Source organism: Channa argus, chromosome 12 (genome assembly GCF_033026475.1).
Source record: "Channa argus isolate prfri chromosome 12, Channa argus male v1.0, whole genome shotgun sequence".
Lineage (NCBI taxonomy): Eukaryota > Metazoa > Chordata > Actinopteri > Anabantiformes > Channidae > Channa > Channa argus.
Genome location: NC_090208.1, coordinates 4,177,105 through 4,200,887, shown reverse-complemented (window position 1 = coordinate 4,200,887; position 23,783 = coordinate 4,177,105). Strand labels below are relative to the sequence as shown.

Below are 23,783 nucleotides of genomic sequence, written 5' to 3'. Positions count from 1 at the left end.
TTTGGTTTCCAAAAACTTTAAAAATACCATCACTACTCAAATATTTTTCAGGGAGCTCATATTTTAGTATTACCACTTTCTAAAATGTAAAGCTGTGTATCATCAGCATAGCAGTTAAAGCCAAGGCCATGTTAAAGTGTCAGTGTATACGAATAAAAAACCAACTAGTGGCAGTGAAATCTGTACTTGTAAGGATCATCGTTAAAAGAATGAATGAGTTTATTTATTTGTAATTGCATAAGTACAAAAATGTTTAAATTACCGAAACTCCTCAGCTCCTAGCTACATATCAAACTAGCTTTGGTATAAGACTCTGAATCAATTTACCCAGGACGTCAAATACTGACACTGTCAAAAACCTGTGACGTCTTATAGATATGCACAAGGTTGCTTTTGTGTCAGTATGTGATGCCCAAGGTTTGTCCTTCTCTGACTGGTTAGAAAGGTGAAGCTCACTCTAAAAGCTTTAGAAATGATTATATCTGCAATGCTGTCAGTGCTGCTCTGTGCTGACCACACTGCTCCATATGAAGATAAGTTATTCAGCATATTTTTACTAAGTAAATATTTTAAAAAAATCATCAAAACTGATGATTAGAATTGATGGCAACTTACAATTTTTGTGAATGTAGACGTCATCAGAAATGGAAGGAAATAGTCGATAAAAAAATCATGTTTAACTTTCAAACAGTGATGTAAAGAAAGTTTCCACTTTTTCAAACACCCAGATGTTTGTGTCTCACCTTTAAGTTTCCTCTGAACACATGGTCTCATCAGTAGAACCAGTATCACCAGTAGATCCAAACCCAAGACAGATAGAACAGACAACAACACATAGAGATGTGGAGACGATTGGGATGTTGGTAATAGTGAGATGGTGGGTTTCTCTAAAATGAAGTAGAAATAATGATTCAACTTACTAAAAACTATATCTACCTGGTTTATCTTTTGAAAGGTGTAAAATGTAATTAAAAATCCTAAACGTATTACATTTGTTGATTGTGAATACTTTGTTTTTTGTTCTTAATATTGCAGAAAGTTGACAACATCCATACAGGAAACATAAAACTGATTTTCTTTACCTTCCTGACATGTGAAAGAGATCCAGCTGTGTGGAGGTGGTGTTGTAGGTTTTTCTGTAGAGAAAATCACCTGTTCAGGTGAACATGTGGATGAAATAAGTGTTGAGATCAAAGTGAAGCTCCTGACCTGTGACGTAGATCCAGCTGGGTGGAGACTCTCCATGACTGCTGATGTGACACTTGTAGAGGCCTTCATCAGACTTGGTAACATGGTGGATGGTCATGTGACCTGTAGGCTCAGTCCTGATGAGGGAGCCATCTTTATAGAAATCAGCTGGGAGCTTGGAGGGAGGCCTCTTTGTTTGACAGTGCAGAGAGACATCATGTCCCTCCATCACAGGGAGGACAGGACTCTGCAGGATCACTGCTCCACCTCAACACAGAGACAAACTACAGCATTTCATCCATTTCCACACAGCTTCATCAACACTAACTCCACAGTCTGATCTTACCAGTGACAGTGATGGTGATGCTGTTACTGGTTGATCCCTCTCTGGACTCACACCAGTAAACTCCACTGTCCAATGGGTCGATGTGGCTGATGTTACAAGAAGAACCAGCAGGTTCTCCCCACTCATCTTCACACGAAGTCCTCTGTCTTTTGGTTGTGTTCCTCCTCAGTGTCCATCCAGCAGAGCTGTCGTCCTCCTCACAGCTCAGAGAGATAGAATCATGTTCAAACAGCTGAGAGCTGTTGGGTCTCACAGTCAGACGAGCTGTGAGAAATTCCGTGTGTGTTTGAGCAAAACATAATAGTGCAAATAAAACAACAACCCTGAATAAAATGTGTTTTAATGTTTTTACAACTTCACCAAGTCAAATTCTAGCTTAGGTAAAATGAAGTAAGCAACACGTTCCCATTCCACAGCATCAGATATTGACACTTCCTATGTCATCAAATTGTGGTACTTTGTATGTCCTTTGATTCCACAGCAACAACTTCATATACACAGAAAAACTACATTGGGGTTAGTGGAAACAACTTCAGGGTTAAGTTAGATTAAGTTAGAGGAAAAATGACATAAAAAACAAAACACTACAAACAGTGAGAACGACACACACGTACAGCCTTTGTGATGTGAACGGGTACATTAAGCATCACTATGTAACACAAAGGGACTGGACAAAGTGGAGCTTTTTGATGCCTCGGGAATGAAAATGGGCTGAAGTAAATGGATCTTCCAGTCTAATACACATATTGTTTAAGAGTTTCCTTTTCTGAAAATGGGAAAAGACACAAATGCCATATGTGGGAATAAATATGCATCAATAGACTATAACTGCAAATAGTCCGTGTTTTTCAATTCTCGCTCGAGGACACACCTGGTGGGACTTCAAGCTCAATGCTCTTTGTTTTGAGCTATCAAGCCATTTTGATTTTCATGTGACATTAAAACATATTTTGACTTGTAGTTTCCATTGTTGCATTTTTTAAAAGTTCTCCATTAAAAAATCTTCAAGTTATAACATTTATTGTGAAGACAGCTACAGGGGATCACTGTTAAACCTGGAATCTAAAGTAAAAGCTTTCCAGTCTTATGTTTTAATAAAAAAACATTGCTTATTTCTTCTAGACCCTGACTGATCATTAAAGAGACTAAAGAACTCTATCAAAATAAAACACGGTTCATCTGTCAAATCCGAGACTATAGATGAAAAACATGAATCTAGTGTTTTACCAACTATGCAGAAAAAATAATGTGAACAGCTTAGTTATTATACAGAATATTATTGATTTTTCTGCTTAAATTTGTCTCAGGATTATGCTCATGGATTATATTTTCATTCTCTTTCTCTAATTATAAGATGAATGTAATATACAGTTGATGAAAGGAATTTTTTAATTTTGAGAAGTAAATTACCAGTTGTCATATAACTCGAAACATTTCTTAGTAAATCTGGTTATTTTTAAATGATAATTAGCCCTAATGGCATCTCTTTTTTACTTTGTCAAATAAGATATTATATTATTATTAATACAGACTGAGGAAGAATAATCAGTACCAGCAAATTGACCCTTTAACAGCTTTAGATCATCAGAAGAGAAGTTTACTAACCTTGGTTTGTGATGCAGCACAGCAGAGGAGTCACAACTAAAGAGAAATATTATATGTAACGTTAACATCATGTCCATTATGGGAGAGGAGGTTATGGTGGTGGAGGGACTGGAGATATAATAACTATAACAGATAATAATCACTCATGTAAATTTACAGTGTGTGGTTAATACACAGAAACTATCAGGATTGTTTTCAGGTCTTGATGTTGGATTTAATGTGATAGTACCATGAAATTGTTATATGAAATGTATTTTTACCAAATCAATGAGCAAATGAATATAATATTTAGAAGCTGTAAAACATTTAATGGTGCTGTATAAAAATTACATTTTACTTTAGTCAAATTTAGTTGTTTTCAAAAACTTAAAGAGTTTAACTACACACTTGTTATTCAAAGTTTTCATTTTCTGAAAAAACACTGTTTCCTAAGTGACCAAATTTCATCCAAATTCATCCAACAGTCTCTAAAGTGTTGTGAAACCAGAGGTGACACACAAGTCACAAATTTTTCTTCTCTTCATGATTTTCTGATTTTACTTTTTAAATTGTACATTTTTCATATTTTATGATAAAGCTGATCAATATAATTTTGTTTAAATGTTGTTTCTTTACTAAATGTTTGATCCTTTTGAATATTGATCAATATGTAGCTAAAAACCATTCATCTACAACTCATACTATAATTATGACAAACTATGATTGTAATCATTTAAATTAGACAGATTGTACTCACGAAGCAGACACTGAAGAGATGTTTCATCCATTGTACCACTGCGTGATATGAGCCGAAAGCTTTTTTTGGTCACTGTAGTTTATCCCACTTCCTTCCTCTTTCTAAGTGAGTTTTTTTGGGGTGTTATTTTTTTTACAGTGGTTTGCAGGAAATAGCTCATTTACTTTTAATGTGAATATTTTGCAATTGAAAAATACTTTTCTGGAGGCCTAGATAGAATGATTGGACAGGATTGTCCTAATACCAACTTTGAATGGCACGTGACCTAAGAAAGTCTTAAAGTTCGTTAAAGATCATAATGAAGACCAAAGCAGTTCAACTCAGTTACCGTATCACAATAGCATATAATAAACACCTCCCAAGTGCTGTCACTATGACAGGTTCCTCTGTTTTACAACATAATTGGTAGCAATTCTCTGGGCATTATGTGGACAGAGGACACAAGATCAGGACAAGTCAGTCTTTGTTCTGAGTCAATTCTATTTGTCTGTCAAAGCGTCTGCTAAATGACTAAATGTAAATGTAAAAAAGTGGAACGTGAGGTTACAGGGAGCAGAGGTGAAGAAGGTGCAGGACTTTAAGTACTTAGGGTCAACGGTTCAGAGCAATGGACAGTGTGGAAAAGAGGTGAAGAGGCGAGTGCAGGCAGGTTGGAACGGGTGGAGAAAAGTGTCAGGTGTGTTGTGTGATAAAAGAGTATCAGCAAGAATGAAAGGAAAGGTGTTCAAGACGGTGGTGAGACCAGAGATGTTGTTCAGCTTAGAGACAGTGGTTCTGAAGAAAAGACAGGAGGCAGAGCTGGAGGTAGCAGAGCTTAAGATGTTGAGGTTCTCTTTGGGAGAGACGAGGATGGACAGGATCAGGAGGGACAGCTCATATTAGATGTTTTGGACATAAAGTCTTAGAGGCCAGATTTAGGTGGTTTGGACATGTTCAGAGGAGAAACTGTGAATATATCTGTAGAAGGATGCTGAGGTTGGAGCTGCCAGGCAGGAGGTCTAGATGAAGAACAAAGAGGAGATTTATGGATGTAGTGAGAGAGGACATGAAGTTAGTTGGTGTGAGAGAAGAGGATGTAGAGGACAGAGTTAAATGGAGACACATGATTCATTTGACAACAACAAACAACTGCTGAACAACAACAGTATCTGGTAATGTCTCCCCAGAGGTTTATTAAAAATGTGTAGTGCTGAGTTTACTCTTAAGTGTAATTTCCTTGTTGAAAAACTGTCAGTCAGTCTGTTCCCCTTCTACAAGTAAGTGTTATGCTGGAAACTCATGTACATACATAATTTCACACCTCTTAAGTAACTAGATGAGGTTATGGTCAAATGAAGCTTTGTGAAGCATTGAATCTTGTATTGAAAAGGGTTAATTACTTGGATCTTTTCCTCTTTGATGGCATCTGGTGGCCACAAGTATGAAGAGCAGCTTAAATCTACAGCTGGAAATGAACAGCTTCATTACATGTGAGTTGACAGCTGCTGTTCTGTCTGATATCAGACTATCGTTGTGGTGCTTTCAACATTTTTTTGGGTGAAAAAATATTGTTATATTTTTATGATTATTTACTTTTCTTGTTTGAACATGTGCTCTGGTGTGTTCTCCCTATTGCTTCTGGACGTTGCTAAACATAATAGAAAAAAAAAAAAAAATATATATATATATATATATATATATATATATATAATACAACCCAATCTGTGATGTCCCTTCCTCCACGTGCTTATGTAATAAATTAACCAGTAAACATTACGTTTATATATAGTATTATATTGTAACTTATATGCAGTACGAGTATACTATACTTATAATGTATTTCTTATGTATTTATTTGACCTGAGAAAAGTGCTTATGAAAATGGTTATTAACAGGTAAAAATAAACACATTATGCATATTTGGTTATTTTATTAGTTTTTTATTTAGGAAGAGAACGTCTCACCTAAAATCACCAACAAAACACAGAACGAATCCCATCAATGATTCTCTTATAAACCACTGAATCAGGTACCGATGCAGTGACGCACTGAAGAAGATTCACTGACGTCATTGATCACGTGACCCTGGTTAAACGAATCAAGCCTCTGACGCTTACGTCGAGGCGCCATTTTCGAACACAACGTTTTTCACGGGCTCCTCCTTTATCGTTGTTCTCTGTTGTTCGAGAAGCCGTTTGTGAGCCGTGGGAACATCAGTTCGACAGGACACGTGTCGCCTGTTAGGTCCCTATTCGTTCTTCTCAGTCACGTGCCACAAACTTTGTGCGAACATTCTTACCTGTTGGTCGACTGCAGCATTAAGCTAACTTAACGTTAGCACCTTATCACTCAATCGGGCTGTTGGTGAGCAGTGAGAATCGTTGTTTCAACCAGTTTGACATGACGTTGTTCACCTTCTTACTCAGGACGAAGCCAAATGGATCCATTGTTCCTGCTCTTCAGAGAAAACACGTTGGCAAAGTGAAGCCAGATTGTCCATCAATGGTCAGCTCTGCTCACAGAAAGCCAGGTTTGTGTGTTTACTGAAATGACTTAAAGGCCTAGTGTGTTCGAAGTTAATGTTAAATACAATTTTCAGCTGAGACATTTTGTATTTGACCACTTTGCTATATGAATTATATGATTCCACCCATACTTTGCTGCAGCTTGATGCAGGCATTGCTCCCAATAACCTTAGCTTGTGTGTGTGTGTGTGTGTGTGTGTGTGTGTGTGTGTCAAGGTGCAGGGAAAACAGAGCACAGATTCATCAGTAAAGTATCTGAAACCAGAAGTTTACATACATTGTATAGAAAAACACACCTTTGTTTATGCGCATGTTAGTCACCAAAGCACGTTTGTCTCTGCGACACATAGCCTGTCTCCTTCCTGAGCGGTATGATGGTTGGACATTCCCGTGGTGTTTAATAATTTGAACAGATGAACGTGGCACCTTCAGGAAATTCTGTCCAAGGTTGAACCAGACTTGTGGATGTCAACAATTATCTTCCTGATATCTTTGCTGATTTCTTTAGATTTTCCTGTGATGTCACATGAGGATCAGATCTACAGTTGTGCCTCCAATTACCTCAAATGTTGTCAATTAAGCAGAAGCTTATCAGGAGCTTCCAAAGCTATGACATCATCATCTGGGCTTTCCCAAATTATTTAAACTTCTGACTCTGAAGAAGGTAATAAAAAAATTATCTTAAACATTGTGTCTCTCATTATTCTGACATTTAGCAAATAGAAATAATTTTAGTAATCCTAAGTGACCTAGAGCAGGAAAAGTTTAGTCTAATTTAATGCCAGACAGTGAGGGGGGGAAATGTTATGTGGCTTTTTATACAGTGTATGTAAAATTCTGGTTTCAACTGTGTGTCGCCCTGCATAATTATGTTAAGCCTCCAGAACTGCATAAGGACCATATACCTCAGGGGTCACCAGCCTTTTTGAAACTCAGAGCTACTTCTTGGATACCGATTAATGTGAAGGGCTACCAGTTTAATATGCACTTTGGAAATAAAATAATTTGCTCAATTTACCATTAATTATATGTTATTATTAATAATTAATTAATTAAATTAACGATAATCATCTATGTGAAGACACAGATCATGTTAATGATTTCTCACAATATCTATCAAATGTGATTTTAAAAAAGAATAGCAACAAAAAAATTAGATGCAGCTCATTGGTAAGTGGCACTACGGTGAGATATTTTTAGAACCGGCCCGCGGGCTACTCATGTGGTCCGTGCGGGCTACCTGGTGCCCACGGGCACCATATTGGTGACCCCTGATATACATACACATAGGCAAATGCAATTCTACAAGGTTGACTATGTTCTATGTTCCAGGCTTGTTACTAGTTCTGTACAGTAGTGGGGGAAAATCTACTTGAGAACTTCTTTGATGCACTTGACCATTTCTTGCCAAGCCTGATGGACCTGTTTAGAAGAAAGTTACCTTTTGGGTGAGCTTTTACGCCAGACAAAGGTTGGTTGGCTTGTCTACATCAGTCTCCTACCTCTCTGCCCTCTACCTCTGTTCCTCTCTGTTCCCTTTGCCTTTCCTCTCTATTCTTTAATCTCCTTGTTTATGCTTTACCCTTCTGTCCTCTCTCGTTTCTTTTCAGGTCATGTACTGTCATTGTCTCCTGTACCTTTTGCAGTAATGTCATAACATTTGTGGGGAAATTCTGAAATGTATTTGATAAAAACATGTGAATATATCTTCCAGATCAGGTGTTGGGACTGCCAGTCATCTAGGGGAATGATCCTTCTGCCTTCAAGACCTGCACTGTGAGACACTTTCCCCCCAATTTCAGCCTTAAAAGAGAACTGTCTGCTACACATGTCAGAATCATTTATTCAGCATTCGATTTTTCCCAGATTTGAACTTCAGTGCAGTTTATATTATACAATACTTATCATTACAAATAGTCAAAGGGGATTTTGTGTGGACAACACAGCATTATCTAACTGACATCATCTTTTCTTATTCATTTTTTCTCTGTTAGGATGTAACTACAAGGACTTTGACACTGAAGCCCCAGTGGGAATCTTCTGTGTTGATCAAGAAAGTCCTCAGCTCCACCCATCCAGAGTGACATCATCTTGGAAGGGAGTGACCCTTTGGGTTTTTAATGTTTGGACTGATTTATGCCCTGCACTTGCAAACACTTTCAGCTTTATTCAGCAGGTAATGCTCAAGCTAGGGAGAAGTGAGCAGGGTCCAAAATTCTAACTTTGAAAATCAGCTTTCAGTTTAAAAAGGGTTCTGAATAGTTAAACTACTGTTCCAAGTATCAGTAGTTAGTTTGTGATGGTGCACAAAACTTTTTAATTGTACTATTAGCAGTATATGCTTATTGTATTTCGGCAGTAGCATCAGAATTGCAGCTCCCATTGATGTTTGTTCATTTGTTTGAAACTTGTACTTTCTTCAACCCACGTTTATCACAAATTGATTGTTCAGCAAACCATGAGTTTAGGTAGTGCAGCCTATCAAAACAGAGTTTGAGGATTTGTTGTCTTACTGAGATATTGACTGTTATATTCACATGTTAAATTAAACAGTAAGTGAGTTTCTCAAAATAGTATAATTTAATTTTGCCAGAAATCTACTTCAAAATCGAATATTTATCACTGCAATTAACTGCTGAGAAGGAGATTTAACTAACTGTAGCTTCTGTGATAATGAAATTAAGGCCACAGATCATGTCCTCTGAAGCGTTTTGGGAGGATTTCCAAGACTGGCTGTCAGGCAAAATTCAACTAGTTGCTCCTCTTACAAGAGAAAGTATTTTAGTTATTATTTTGAAAGACTAGAGAAGTGATACATAATTTGACAATCAGCTATTTTTGGCAAAGGTTTTCATTCACACATCCACATGGAGACAAAGACAAACCCCTCTCTTCTGATTTAAAAAGGACTTTGTAGAGAATCACGTCAATGCTTTGAGACTGATGAAGGAAAGATAGAAAATTGTAGAGCCCTATTTGCCTCTTTATTTAAATTATTTTAACTCAGTGTCTCTTGAATTCTATGTCATTAGTATTTGTAGTAATTTATATTTGCCTTAATAGTTAGTTACTTCACTGTATTTAAGATGTTTTTTTCTCTTATTGTTCCATCCAGTGTGACTCGCATATGATAAGTCATACAATCATTATTTTTCCTTCATGTTTGTGTGTTGTTTCTGTTGTTCTTTATACAATTAGAATTATAATTAAAAAAACAAAAAACATTTTTGTCACCTCCCACAGCTGCCACCATCTACTCTCGGCTGCTTCCATAAGAAGCACAGTTCATGTCGTACCAGCATGTCACCGTTCACTGAGTGGAGCCGAGCCGAGTCGAGTTGTAGTTAGTTACCTGATGGTGTCAGCAGACGGCACATATGGTAAATGAGCCTCATTTGAACCCACTATTTGAACGAGTCTGGTTAATTGTTTGCTAACAAATTAAAGCTTTAGTTAGAATCGGACTGTAGAGTGTGAGAATATGACCACTAGAGGCAGCACCACTCGTATCGAGCTCGCAAAACTACTAGTAAAACTTCCTGATTCTTCTCCTGTGGACCGAACGCTGACATGTCAGACAAACTGCTTTACAGGAAACGGGCTAAACTTTTAACAATAACGAAAACAAAACCCTCTTAAATCTATTTTTTACATTTTTAATCACATTTCTCATCCCATATCAACAAATTTAGCTTTGGCAAATTAAAGGTCTTTTAAAAAGTAATGTAAGACAACGATGTCGGCTTCGAAACTGATCCTGTTTCTGTGTCTTCTTCTATATTAGCAGAGGGACATGAGAACCCAGAGTAGATGTCAGACCCTGGGTCCAGACTGAGGAAGACCTCGGTATGTGTTCACATAATGTCGGGCTCGTTGTTTCTCTTTCCATCGGTTTAATGGCAAGTTGCCATCAATGAAGCAGAGATGTTATACAGGTGCTGGTCAAATAATTAGAATATCTTCACAAAGTTCATGTATTTCACTAATTCCATTCAAGAAGTGAAACTTGTATAATGTATTCATTCATTCCACACAGACTGATATATTTCAAGTATTTATTTCTTTTCATTTAGATGATTGTAATTGACAACTAATGAAAACCCCAAATTCAGTATCTCAGAAAATTAGAATATTACTTCAGACCAATACAAGCTATACACCAAGCTATACTTTCTATCTGAACAGATCAGAGACAGCAAGTTGTAAATTACCTCCTGTGTGGTCACAAAGTCGTCAAACTCCCTTTAGTAGCACAGCAGTTTCAATATTTCCTCACTTAGATGAATGATTAAGAACATCGTCATCGTTTGACGCAGGCCTTTGTTGGTCATTTCCACCTCATTTGTGTTTCGAGGTGTTGGTTCATGTTAGATGTTTGCTGTGTGCTTGGCCTGTCAGTCAAACCTGTTGCCAAGCAATGGCCCAAACCAGGGGGCAGGACCAGATCTCCCAGATTTCCCATCAACATGTCACCTGAAGTCCTAGTGAGGTACAAGTCCTGTGGCAGAGTGTCCAAAGGTTCCCGAGATCTCTGGATTAGCCAAACTAGAAACTCTGTTCTTCAAATACTTTCTGCATTTGACCTTTATCTTAAGTTTAATGTGACCCACACCATGAGGGTCACAAGTTGTGGAATAGGTGGCAACTAAGTACTGATTCAAACAGGGTGGATATTTTCACTATCAAAGCCTGTTTGCTGGTTTTTGGTTGGAAGGACAAAAGAAAATTTGAGGGTCTCTCTGCCCACCACAGCACCACTGCACGTCCTGGCCTCTCATTCACAAGTGAAGTGTTTAGTGGAACAATTTAGTTTAGTTTTTCTCCAAAATGTCCTGTAAGAATGAATAGAGATGCAGCATCATGTGACTGGATAAAAGTCCAGCAGGTTGATTCTTCTTCAGTTTGTAATGAATTCAGTTCCTGTCAAGACCTCAAGTATGAGGATTTTATTTGGTTCTAGGAAATGCATTGCTCAATGAAGATCAGATATTTATTTAAAAACAAAATATTATTTTTTTTTTAAATGATGAACACAGGTAACAATTCATAAAAGTGCATATTCTGTAAAGTTCAGGTTTATGTCTGCAGCATAATTCAGACATGGCCACAGTTTGGCAGCATGTGCTCAAGTCTGCATATGTGGGAACTTGTGGGGTCTCAGGAAAAGTGTGTGTGTGTGATAGATAATCAAGTTAATAGTAACAACAACTAACACGTCACCTACTCTACAACCTGTAATATGTACAAAAGAGTAAATATAAAAGTGATGTTATGTTCTGTGGAGGTGTTAGGTTACAACCCATGAGTTACTGTGTGTGCTGGACACCAACAGAAGGACAGGAAACAAAAGGACAGTTAGAAAGAGACAGAAATTACACTGTACACTTTTACAGCAACATCACAGCTGACTGCAAATATCATGCCGTTTATTTTATTATTATTCATTATGATATTAATAAAAATCATTTAATTTGGATCATGGAGTGGTTGGCACTGTCGCCTCACAGCTAAAAAGTTTTCTAGTTTGAATCCTGGCTGCAGCCTTTCTGTGTGTTCTGCTGTTAACAAATTGTTGTACATGTACATGTCAGCTCAGCCAAATTATCCTGTACAGACAAAGAAATAATAATTATACATTAATTTAAAAAAGATCATATTAATGAATAAAATCAAATTAATTGTGAAAATTAATTAAAGTCTCTCTTTATTTTTACCTTGTAAAAACCATCATATTACAATTTTCTGTTTTTTATTTTATGGTAAATATGTGTTGATCACACTAACAACCTCAAACTGTGGTTCATACTGTAAGTGCTGCAGCTCATTGACAAACAGCCACAGTCTGAGCTTAGATCATAAGAGCTCAGTGATCTATGATCAGAATAATCCACTCTCTGCAGGAGACACAGAAAACTCCACACTGTGCAGATAATTATAAAATGGCAGCTCAACTGTGAAAACCAATGCTTTGATATTAATCTGCCATCAGTTACAGGTTTTATAACCTACTGTTTCTGTGTTTCACTGCGAGAGAAGAAGCTTTACAGGCTGAATCTTCTCAAAATTTCACTGATACAAGAATCAAACACAAACGCAGACACTCTGCAGCTTTTCTCTGCAGTTTCCCACCACTGAACGGTGTCCAGCTTAGTGAAACCCACAGAGCCACTCGAGACAAACAACAATGAACGTTTATTAATACTTAAGAAACAAGAATCATCAGTAAATCAGAAATAACAGTAAAGTTACTGAGGACAGTGAACCAGCCAACAACTGGAAGTCATCATCGACGACCAACTGAGCTTTAAGGACCACATCTCGTCAGTCTCTAGGGCAGCAGATTTGCTCTCTAAAACATCAGGAAGATCAGACCCTACATCACAGAATATACAACCCAACTCATTGTACAGGCGCTGGTCACATCTCGTCTTGATTACTGCAACGCTTTGTTGATGGGGTTACCAGTATCCACAATCAAACCCTTGCAGATGATCCAAAATGCAGCAGCTTACCTCATTTTTAATCAGCCAAAAAAGACCCATGTCACACAACTTTTTAGATCTCTACACTGGCTTCCTATAGCTGCTCGCATCAGGTTCAAAGCTCTGTCTCTTGCTCACATGGTGGTTAACTCAACAGCTCCCGCTTACCTCAACTCACTCATTAGTGGGAGAGCTGTAAGCACAGCTCTCACACTATTGAGATCCTTTTCTTTATTATTAGTGTGATTGCTGAAAGCAATCACACTATTGTTGTTTCCAGTATTTAATTTTATTATTAGTGTGATTGCTGAAAGCAATCACACTCATGTTGTTTCCAGTATTTAATTATTAGTGTGATTGCTGAAAGCAATCACACTCATGTTGTTTCCAGTATTTAATTTTATTATTATTATTATTACGGATTCTTCCGTGGATTTTCGGCGTGCTGTAAGTCCTGAATGCTAAAAGCTGCAAACATGGTTCCAACTGTAACATGTTAAGCATGGTTGGGAGAGGTGTGCTCACTACCCTGTGTGCTGATAGCTAATGTACTGTAATTATTATGAATATTAATATGAATTTTTTTTTGAATGGAAAGTCTATGGAAGTGATGTTTAAACTGCAATATCTCGAAAACTACACATGGTAGCATGATGCAGCTTTGTGGGATGCTGTCCCATGATGAAGTGCTTCACATGTTAGAGCGTGGGCTCTATAGCGCCACCGTGTGGTCAGATATCAACATGTTTATGTGCGTTTTTTGACATGCAACTAGTCCTACACGCTTACAGATAGAAACATGGTTGCAACTGTAATATGTCAAGTACAGTTAGGAGAGTTGATGTATTACTCTGTGGGCTGACAGCTGATGTACAATAATTGTTATGAATATTTGTATGATTTGTTTTTTGCATTGGCGTCTATGAGAGCAATCTTAATACTGCAATATCTCAAAAACTTCACATGGTAGCATGATGCAGCTTTGTGTAGTGCTGTCCCATGATGAAGTGCTTCACATGTTACAGCGTGGGCTCTATAGCGCCACCGTGTGGTCAGATATCAGCATGTTTATGTTAGTTGTTTTGACATGCAACTAGTCCTACACGCTTACAGATAGAAACATGGTTCCAACTGTAATATGTTAAGTACAGATAGGAGAGTTGATGTATTACTCTGTGGGCTGACAGCTGATGTACAATAATTATTATGAATATTTGTATGATTTGTTTGTTGCCGTCTATGAGAGCAATCTTCACATGGCTGTATCTCGGAAACTACGCGTGATATTGTTATGAAACTTTCAGGAAAGCTGCCCCATGATGAAATGCTTCACATGTTACAGTGTGGGCTCTCTAGCGCCACCGTGTGGTCAGTTATTTAACTCGTTTTTTAACTCAAAAAAAATTTTTTTTTTCTTTTTGATTTCACTTCTATGTTGTACAGGGCCTTTAGTACTACCACGTGCGCCACCTGGCGGCCGTTCGCGGTACTGCAACTCACTAGTTGTTCAATATTTTAAAAAACTACACATGCTACAGTGTTGCCTGTCGCTTCTACAACTTTCAGAGCTGCAGATTCGGCGATGGCTGCAGCAGGTGCAGCGACTGGCTTTCAGCAATCACACGCATTTTCTGCAGGAAATGCCCATTCTAGTTTTATTATTATTATTATTACGGATTCTTCCGTTGGTTTTTCGGCGTGCTGTAAGTCCTGAATGCTAAAAGCTGCAAACATGGTTCCAACTGTAACATGTTAAGCATGGTTGGGAGAGGTGTGCTCACTACCCTGTGTGCTGATAGCTAATGTACTGTAATTATTATGAATATTAATATGAATTTTTTTTTGAATGGAAAGTCTATGGAAGTGATGTTTAAACTGCAATATCTCGAAAACTACACATGGTAGCATGATGCAGCTTTGTGGGATGCTGTCCCATGATGAAGTGCTTCACATGTTAGAGCGTGGGCTCTATAGCGCCACCGTGTGGTCAGATATCAACATGTTTATGTGCGTTTTTTGACATGCAACTAGTCCTACACGCTTACAGATAGAAACATGGTTGCAACTGTAATATGTTAAGTACAGTTAGGAGAGTTGATGTATTACTCTGTGGGCTGACAGCTGATGTACAATAATTGTTATGAATATTTGTATGATTTGTTTTTTGCCGTCTATGAGAGCAATCTTCACACGGCTCTATCTCCTAAACTACACGTGATATTGTTATGAAACCTTGTTTACTACTGTCCCACGATGAAGAGCTTCACATGTTACAGCGTGGGCTCTATAGCGCCACCGTGTGGTCAGTTATCAGCATGTTTATGTTAGTTGTTTTGACATGCTACTAGTCCTACACGCTTACAGCTAGAAACATGGTTCCAACTGTAACATGTTAAGTACAGTTAGGAGAGTTGATGTATTACTCTGTGGGCTGACAGCTGATGTACAATAATTATTATGAATATTTGTATGATTTGTTTGTTGCCGTTTATGAGAGCAATCTTCACATGGCTGTATCTCGGAAACTACACGTGATATTGTTATGAAACTTTGACCCATGCTGCCCCATGATGAAATGCTTCACATGTTACAGCGTGGGCTCTCTAGCGCCACCGTGTGGTCAGTTATTTAACTCGTTTTTTAATTCAAAAAAAATTTTTTTTTCTTTCTGATTTCACTTCTATGTTGTTCAGGGCCTTTAGTACTACCACGTGCACCACCTGGCGGCCGTTCGCGGTATTGCAACTGTTTCGATCTTTTTTTTTAAGCTAATGCAATGACTGACTTGAATGAAACTTTACAAATATGTGCAGGACACTGCCCTGGACACGCCTGTTAAACGTTTTTCCACTGTGGGCTGCTATTGTGGGTGTTTTTATTTTTGGTATTTTATCCTCAGAACTTCATTAGTGTTGAGAGGGCAAGATGGCAACAGTTGATTCCTTTGGACAGGCTGCCATCTGCTGGAGAGTTGGTGAATAGCAATTGAAAACTTCTTCATTGTTTCATGTGCTTTCACTAGTTGTTTAATATTTTAAAAAACTACACATGCTACAGTGTTGCCTGTCGCTTCTACAACTTTCAAAGCTGCAGATTCGGCGATGGCTGCAGCAGGTGCGGCGGCTGGCTTTCAGCAATCACACGCATTTTCTGTAGGAAATGCCCATTCTAGTTATTATTCCGGATTCTTCCGTACGTTTTTCGGCGTGCAAAAACTCCTAAGTGCTAACAGCTGTAAACATGGTTCCAACTGTAACATGTTAAGCATGGTTGGGAGAGGTGTGCTATTACTCTGTGTGCTGATAGCTAATGTACTGTAATTATTATGAATATTATTATGCATTTTTTTTTGAATGGAAAGTCTATGGAAGTGATGTTTAAACTGCAATATCTCAAAAACTACATATGGTAGCATGATGCAGCTTTGTGGGATGCTGTCCCATGATGAAGTGCTTCACATGTTACAGCGTGGGCTCTATAGCGCCACCGTGTGGTCAGCTATCAGCATGTTTTTGTGCGTTTTTTGACATGCTACTAGTCCTACACGCTTACAGCTAGAAACATGGTTCCAACTGTAATATGTTAAGTACAGTTAGGAGAGATGATGTATTACTCTGTGGGCTGACAGCTGATGTACAATAATTGTTATGAATATTTGTATGATTTTTACTTTGCATTGCCGTCTATGGGAGCAATCTTCACATGGGTATATCTCCTAAACTACACGTGATATCGTTATGAAACCTTGATTACTACTGTCCCATGATGAAATGCTTCACATGTTACAGTGTGGGCTCTCTAGCGCCACCGTGTGGTCAGTTATTTAACTCGTTTTTTAATTCCTAAAATTATAACTGCAGCAGGTTGCGGCGGCTGGCTTTCAGCAATCACACGCATTTTCTGCAGGAAATGCCCATTCTAGTTAGTGTGATTGCTGAAAGCAATCACACTATTGTTGTTTCCAGTATTTAATTTTATTATTATTATTATTATTATTATTATTATTATTCCGTATTCTTCCGCCCGTTTTTCGGCGTGCTGTAAGTCCTGAATGCTAAAAGCTGCAAACATGGTTCCAACTGTAATATGTTAAGCATGGTTGGGAGAGGTGTGCTCACTACCCTATGTGCTGTCAGCTAATGTACTGTAATTATTATGAATATTAATATGATATTTTTTTTGAATGGAAAGTCTATGGGAGTGATGTTTAAACTGCAATATCTCAAAAACTACACATGGTAGCATGATGCAGCTTTGTGGGATGCTGTCCCATGATGAAGTGCTTCACATGTTACAGCGTGGGCTCTATAGCGCCACCGTGTGGTCAGATATCAGCCTGTATATGTTAGTTGTTTTGACATGCTACTAGTCCTACACGCTTACAGCTAGAAACATGGTTCCAACTGTAATATGTTAAGTACAGTTAGGAGAGTAGATGTATAACTCTGTGGGCTGACAGCTGATGTACAATAATTGTTATGAATATTTGTATGATTTTTATTTTGCATTGCCGTCTATGAGAGCAATCTTCACACGGCTATATCTCGGAAACTATGCGTGATATTGTTATGAAACTTTGACCCATGATGCCCCATGATGAAATGCTTCACATGTTACAGCGTGGGCTCTCTAGCGCCACCGTGTGGTCAGTTATCAGCATGTTTATGTTAGTTGTTTTGACATGCTACTACTCCTACACGCTTACAGCTAGAAACATGGTTCCAACTGTAACATGTTAAGTACAGTTAGGAGAGTTGATGTATTACTCTGTGGGCTGACAGCTGATGTACAATAATTATTATGAATATTTGTATGATTAGTTTTTTGCCGTCTATGAGAGCAATCTTCACATGGCTGTATCTCGGAAACTACACGTGATATTGTTATGAAACTTTGACTCATGATGCCCCATGATGAAATGCTTCACATGTTACAGTGTGGGCTCTCTAGCGCCACCGTGTGGTCAGTTATTTAACTCGTTTTTTAACTCCTAAAAATTGTTTTTTTTTTTTCTGATTTCACTTCTATGTTGTACAGGGCCTTTAGTACTACCACGTGCGCCACCTGGCGGCCGTTCGCGATACTGCAACTGTTTCGATCTTTTTTTTTAAGCTAATGCAATGACTGACTTGAATGAAACTTTACAAATATGTGCAGGACACTGCCCTAAACACGCGTGTTAAACGTTTATCCACTGGGGGGCGCTATTGTGGGTGTTTTTTTTTTTTGGTATTTTATCCTCAGAACTTCATTAGTGTTGAGAGGGCAAGATGGCAACAGTTGATTCCTTTGGACAGGCTGCCATCTGCTGGAGAGTTGGTGAATAACAATTGAAAACTTCTTCATTGTTTCATGTGCTTTCACTAGTTGTTTAATATTTTAAAAAACTACACATGTTACAGTGTTGCCTGTTGCTTCTACAACTTTCAGAGCTGCAGATTCGGCGATGGCTGCAGCAGGTGCAGCGGCTGGCTTTCAGCAATCACACGCATTTTCTGCAGGAAATGCCCATTCTAGTTATTATTATTATTCCGGATTCTTCCGTCCGTTTTTCGGCATGCTAAAAGTCCTAAGTGCTAAAAGCTTTAAACATGGTTCCAACTGTAACATGTTAAGCATGGTTGGGAGAGGTGTGCTATTACCCTGTGTGTTGATAGCTAATGTACTGTAATTATTATGAATATTAATATGAATTTTTTTTTGAATGGAAAGTCTATGGGAGTGATGTTTAAACTGCAATATCTCTAGAACTACACATGGTAGCATGATGCAGCTTTGTGGGATGCTGTCCCATGATGAAGTGCTTCACATGTTACAGCGTGAGCTCCATAGCGCCACCGTGTGGTCAACTATCAGCATGTTTATGTGCGTTTTTTGACATGCTACTACTCCTACACGCTTACAGCTAGAAACATGGTTCCAACTGTAATATGTTATGTACAGTTAGGAGAGTTGATGTATTACTCTGTGGGCTGACAGCTGATGTACAATAATTATTATGAATATTTGTATGATTTGTTTTTTGCCGTCTATGAGAACAATCTTCACATGGCTTTATCTCGGAAACTACACGTGATATTGTTATGAAACTTTGACCCATGCTGCCCCATGATGAAATGCTTCACATGTTACAGTATTGGCTCTCTAGCGCCCCCGTGTGGTCAGTTATTTAACTCGTTTTTTAATTCAAAAAAATTTTTTTTTTCTTTCTGATTTCACTTCTATATTGTACAGGGCCTTTAGTACTACCACGTGCGCCACCTGGCGGCCGTTCGCGGTACTGCAACTGTTTCGATCTTTTTTTTTTAAGCTAATGCAATGACTGACTTGAATGAAACTTTACAAATATGTGCAGGACACTGCGCTAAACACGCGTGTTAAACGTTTCTCCACTGTGGGCTGCTATTGTGGGTGTTTTTTTTTTTTTTTTTGGTATTTTATCCTCAGAACTTCATTAGTGTTGAGAGGGCAAGATGGCAACAGTTGATTCCTTTGGACAGGCTGCCATCTGCTGGAGAGTTGGTGAATAGCAAGTGAAAACTTCTTCATTGTTTCATGTGCTTTCACTAGTTGTTCAATATTTTAAAAAACTACACATGCTACAGTGTTGCCTGTCGCTTCTACAACGTTCAGAGCTGCAGATTCGGCGATGGCTGCAGCAGGTGCGGCGGCTGGCTTTCAGCAATCACACGCATTTTCTGCAGGAAATGCCCATTCTAGTTAGTGGGAGAGCTGTAAGCACAGCTCTCACACTATTGAGATCCTTTCTCTTTATTATTAGTGGGAGAGCTGTAAGCACAGCTCTCACACTATTGAGATCCTTTTCTTTATTATTATTATTATTATTATTATTATTATTATTATTATAGCCCGTTTTTCGGTCGCTATCTAGTCCTAGACGGTTTGTCGTAGAAACTTCGTTCCACTTCTTAAACGTAGGTCCCTTTTAGGACAGGGGTGGTATTACTTTTCTCATTAATAACTTTTATACTTTTTATTATATTTCACTTTTTATGAACTTTTTTTCCCATAGAAAATGAATGGAAGGCACTTAAAATTTCCCTTCAACTTGCCACTTTTCATCTGCCTCTTGTGTCGTCATACTTTGGAGTAGAAACTTCATTTAAACTTTATACGGGTCTAGTCCCTTTCAACTTTTTCTGGGTGGATCAGCTTCTTTGTATCTTTTATACTTTTTGAATAATCGCAGTTTTAGTTTTAGGCAACTTTTGGAGCTTTTTCAACTTTTCCATTAGTGTGTATTGCGGAATGTTGGAGCAGCTAGAGTGGGTGACATCACACGCACTCTAACTTTTCAGCTTCCACTTTTAGCAACTTTTTTCCTTCTTTTCCTTCTTTCCTTCAGTCAACTTTAATCTTACATAAACAAACTATACATCAGAATGTAGGTATTTTTGTCTTCTTTCAGTAAATGTAACTCTCATAGTGACAGGACTGACGGTTCTTTCTCCAAGTGTCCAGAAGCAGAGAGAGTGCCGTCAAAACTCCCATTGGAGCCCATTATAACAGAGGTTCTTAAATTCTAATCAAATCACAAACGGGGGGCTGTTTTAAAATCGCCACCACGCCTTCATTTTATGGAGTATCTTCAAATAAAGTACATCAGTGTGTTCATTGAAGCCTTTTGTCACTCACAGTTTTTGAATTGTTTCGATAGGACTAATACTTTTTCATATTTTGAGCATTTTGCGAGGCATAGTCTCAGCACTTTTCCAGCCTGCCTTTGCATTTGGCTCACATGACTCAGCAGGCGGGCAGCGGGCAGCAGTCATTGTCATGGTAACGGACACAGCTGCATGACGTCATGTAATCAGCCTCAGAGCTGTGTCCACACACTTTACCTGAGTTTTTCTCCCTCAACAGACACAGTGGAGACACACACAGACACACACCCTCACAGACAGGAAATACCCTTTCAAAATAAAAGCCTTTCATAATATGTTATCCACTTTTTAGCATTTAAATGCTAAAATGACTTTGTGGTGAAGTTTCCCTACACACACACCCTCACAGACAGGAAACACACTTTCAAAATAAAAGCCTTTTATCATTCTTATTTTAATTATTTAGCATTTAAATGCTAAAATGAGTTTGTTTTGAAGTCTCCCTACAGTGGACACACAAACTACCACACAGACACAGACAGGAAACACACTTTCAAATTAAAAGCTCTTTTCAACTTTTTTTTTTTCAACAGTTTTTCAGCATTAAAATGGTTCCTTCATTTTTAAGTAACTTCTAGCTTTTTTCTTTACACTTTAATAGCAACTTTTTTACTTTGCTTCTTTTTTTGTTTCTTTTAACTTTGGGAATATTTACCTTTTCCTTTGTTTCTTACTACTTCTTTCCACTTTTGTTAATCAAGTTGTTGCTTTTTCACTTCTTCCTTTACACTTTTAATAGCAACTTTTTTACTTTGCTTCTTTCTTTGTTTCTTTTAACTTTGGGAATATTTACCTTTTCCTTTGTTTCTTACTACTTCTTTCCACTTTTGTTAATCAAGTTGTTGCTTTTTCACTTCTTACTTTTTTCTTTACACTTTCAATAGCAACTTTTTACTTTGCTTCTTTTTCTGTTTCTTTACACTTTAAATATCAACTTTTTACTTATTTACTTCCTCCATTGTTACTTTCTACTTTTTTTCTTTTCTGAATTCAACTTTTCCTGGGATTTTGGATTTTTTCCTTTTCTTGTCATCTTCTTCTTTCTCTTTTTGTTTGTATTTATCTCTCTTCAGCGTTTGTGGCTTTGAACGTACAAACGCCTCTGCTCTCAGCAGCTTCTGAGCGGTCGGCCTCTACCGGGCGACTTAACAGCTCTCCCACGTAATTTCCTTGGAAATTGCCTTTTCTAGTTCAAGTCTACAATCCTTCCCGCCTGCTACGATCTGCCAACGAACGACGTCTGGTGGTCCCAGCACCACATAGAAGACACCAAGCAAAACTGTTTAGCGCAATGATCCCACGATGGTGGAACGAGCTACCAAACGCTGCACGCTCAGCTGACTCACTCCCAATATTCAAAAAACTGCTGAAAACTGAATTCTTCCGCATCTTCCTATGCACTTAAATCTCTTAAAAAAACAAAACAAACAAACAAAAAAAGTCCTTTCTGCTCTCTTGCACTTGCATCTCGTGAACTGTGAACACTTTGCTGATAGGACTTTGCTTTGATGTTTTCTCCTTGACTTAGATTTTTGCTGCCTTGTACCTCACTTGTAAGTCGCTTTGGATAAAAGCATCTGCTAAATGACTAATTGTAAATGTAAATGTACTAATCCTATAACACTGGAACCAGTTAGAGTCAGTGGTTGGACTGGAGGTGTGAAGGTTTGACGTTCGATCTCAGTGAAGAGTAGACGACCTCTGTGTCTGGAGGAAGCTCTGAACACAAACACACACAGTTCAAGAAAAGATGAGACAATGCTGGAAAAAAAGCTTCTGAGGTTCACGTCTTATCTTGTCTTTCTGCAGAGAGACGACCCAGCAGAAAGTGAAACTAACACCTGGTGGTTGGACCGAGCAGACTCAGAATCTTCATTCTGATCATTAAAGACTTTATCAGCACCAAGACTATTTCCCTCCATAATTCAACCAAACCTGACTGAATCTCTCCATGATAGAAACTAAAAGTAGAAAAAGTACAAATCCTCCCACTGAGGTCAGAGAGCCCTGTGCAGCTCGTCGTACTTGCTCTTCATGTTTTCCTGACTCTGCCATGGTTCAGTCAGCGGTGCCAGGGTGGTTAACTAACTTCTGCACGAGTGCACGTTGACCTAGTTACAGCCTGTTCACGTCTGGGCTAGAGTCTAGCTACTGGATGATGAAAGGTTCCTTTCACAGGACAACCAAATTATATTTATGCTAAATTATTAAATATTTACTGACACTTTTATCAAATATTCAAAAGCTCATGTGCCATAAAGACTTGGTGAAAGGAGAAACTGAGTCTTACCTGAACCTCTGCTCCTCTTTGGTCTGAAGACTATTTGTCCATAACTGACGTCTTCTGTCCTCACTCCTGAGTAAACTGCAGCTGAATAAGCTTCATGAAATAGAAACAAAACTGGTTACTTTACTGCAAGTAACTTTACTGTACTACAACTGATAGCAGTAATGTTAGTATTCTTACTGATAGTATTATCACTATTAACAATACAAATATTGTCAATGCTGGTAAATTAAACTATTTTACATGTAGAATAAAAACATTTTAGGAAGATTTAATAATTAGATAATTAAACAGCTTATTAATGACAAAGAGGAAACACAAAGTTTCTCAATTCTACTGTGACTTTCTGGTGACACATTTTAACACAGAACCAATATCACATGACTTTATATGGTTCACACTATAACAGCCAGACACGAGAAACAGGCTTCAGATCACAGTTTACTGAAAACCAGAAGAAGTTGTAGCTGTTGTTTTACATACGATCAAAAAGTTAAGCTGATTAATTTACAGAGAATGTAGAAAAGTTTAAGACATGAAATCTGCATTGTTTTTAAAAACTTTTTTTTTCTTCTGTCACCCATCTGATCACCACTCAGACTGATATGGGGACTCTTTAAGGGGCCCAACCCCAGCGTTGGTAACCACTGAACTAAAGGCGGCCTGGTGGATCAGTGGATGGAGCATCACACTGGGATGCCGACGTCTGCAGCATCAAATTCTACCCTATGCATCAGGTGCATCCTTGAGCAGTGCTAGCTCCCCGGGCACCACCTCTTTCTGCTCCCCCACCCCCTCAGGGGGAAGTGTTAAATGGGCTCAAAGACGATGTCTGTAAATGAAGTAGTTAAACCTGCTCCAACAGTAAAACACTGCTAAAGCATTAATAAGAATTAATAATAACAAAGACCTGCTGAACGTCTAGGTGCTGATTTGATGTCTCTGAAGAC

At 38.2% G+C, this 23,783-nt stretch overlaps 1 protein-coding gene and 1 long non-coding RNA gene across 8 annotated transcripts in view; one reads left to right on the top strand and one right to left on the bottom strand.

The window, feature by feature from the left end:
* Positions 1–5,972: 5,972 nt before the first annotated feature.
* Positions 5,973–23,737, top strand: LOC137137878 (uncharacterized). Of its 7 annotated transcripts, none has more exons than XR_010915822.1 (6): positions 5,973–6,384; positions 7,712–7,850; positions 8,094–8,155; positions 8,374–8,555; positions 10,164–10,225; positions 23,433–23,737. It is a non-coding gene; the product is annotated as an uncharacterized lncRNA (long non-coding RNA). The 7 variants fall into 7 exon arrangements; XR_010915818.1 differs by having other exon boundaries at positions 8,374–9,759; XR_010915821.1 differs by lacking the exon at positions 23,433–23,737 and adding an exon at positions 10,778–13,989.
* Positions 21,482–23,783, bottom strand: part of LOC137137811 (low affinity immunoglobulin gamma Fc region receptor III-like) — a 32,045-nt gene continuing 29,743 nt past the window's right edge. Inside the window, exon 7 of the mRNA XM_067524484.1 lies at positions 21,482–22,265. Within this exon, the coding sequence (XP_067380585.1) occupies positions 22,186–22,265 (80 nt within the window). The 3' untranslated portion in view covers positions 21,482–22,185. The remainder of the gene's footprint in view (positions 22,266–23,783) is intronic.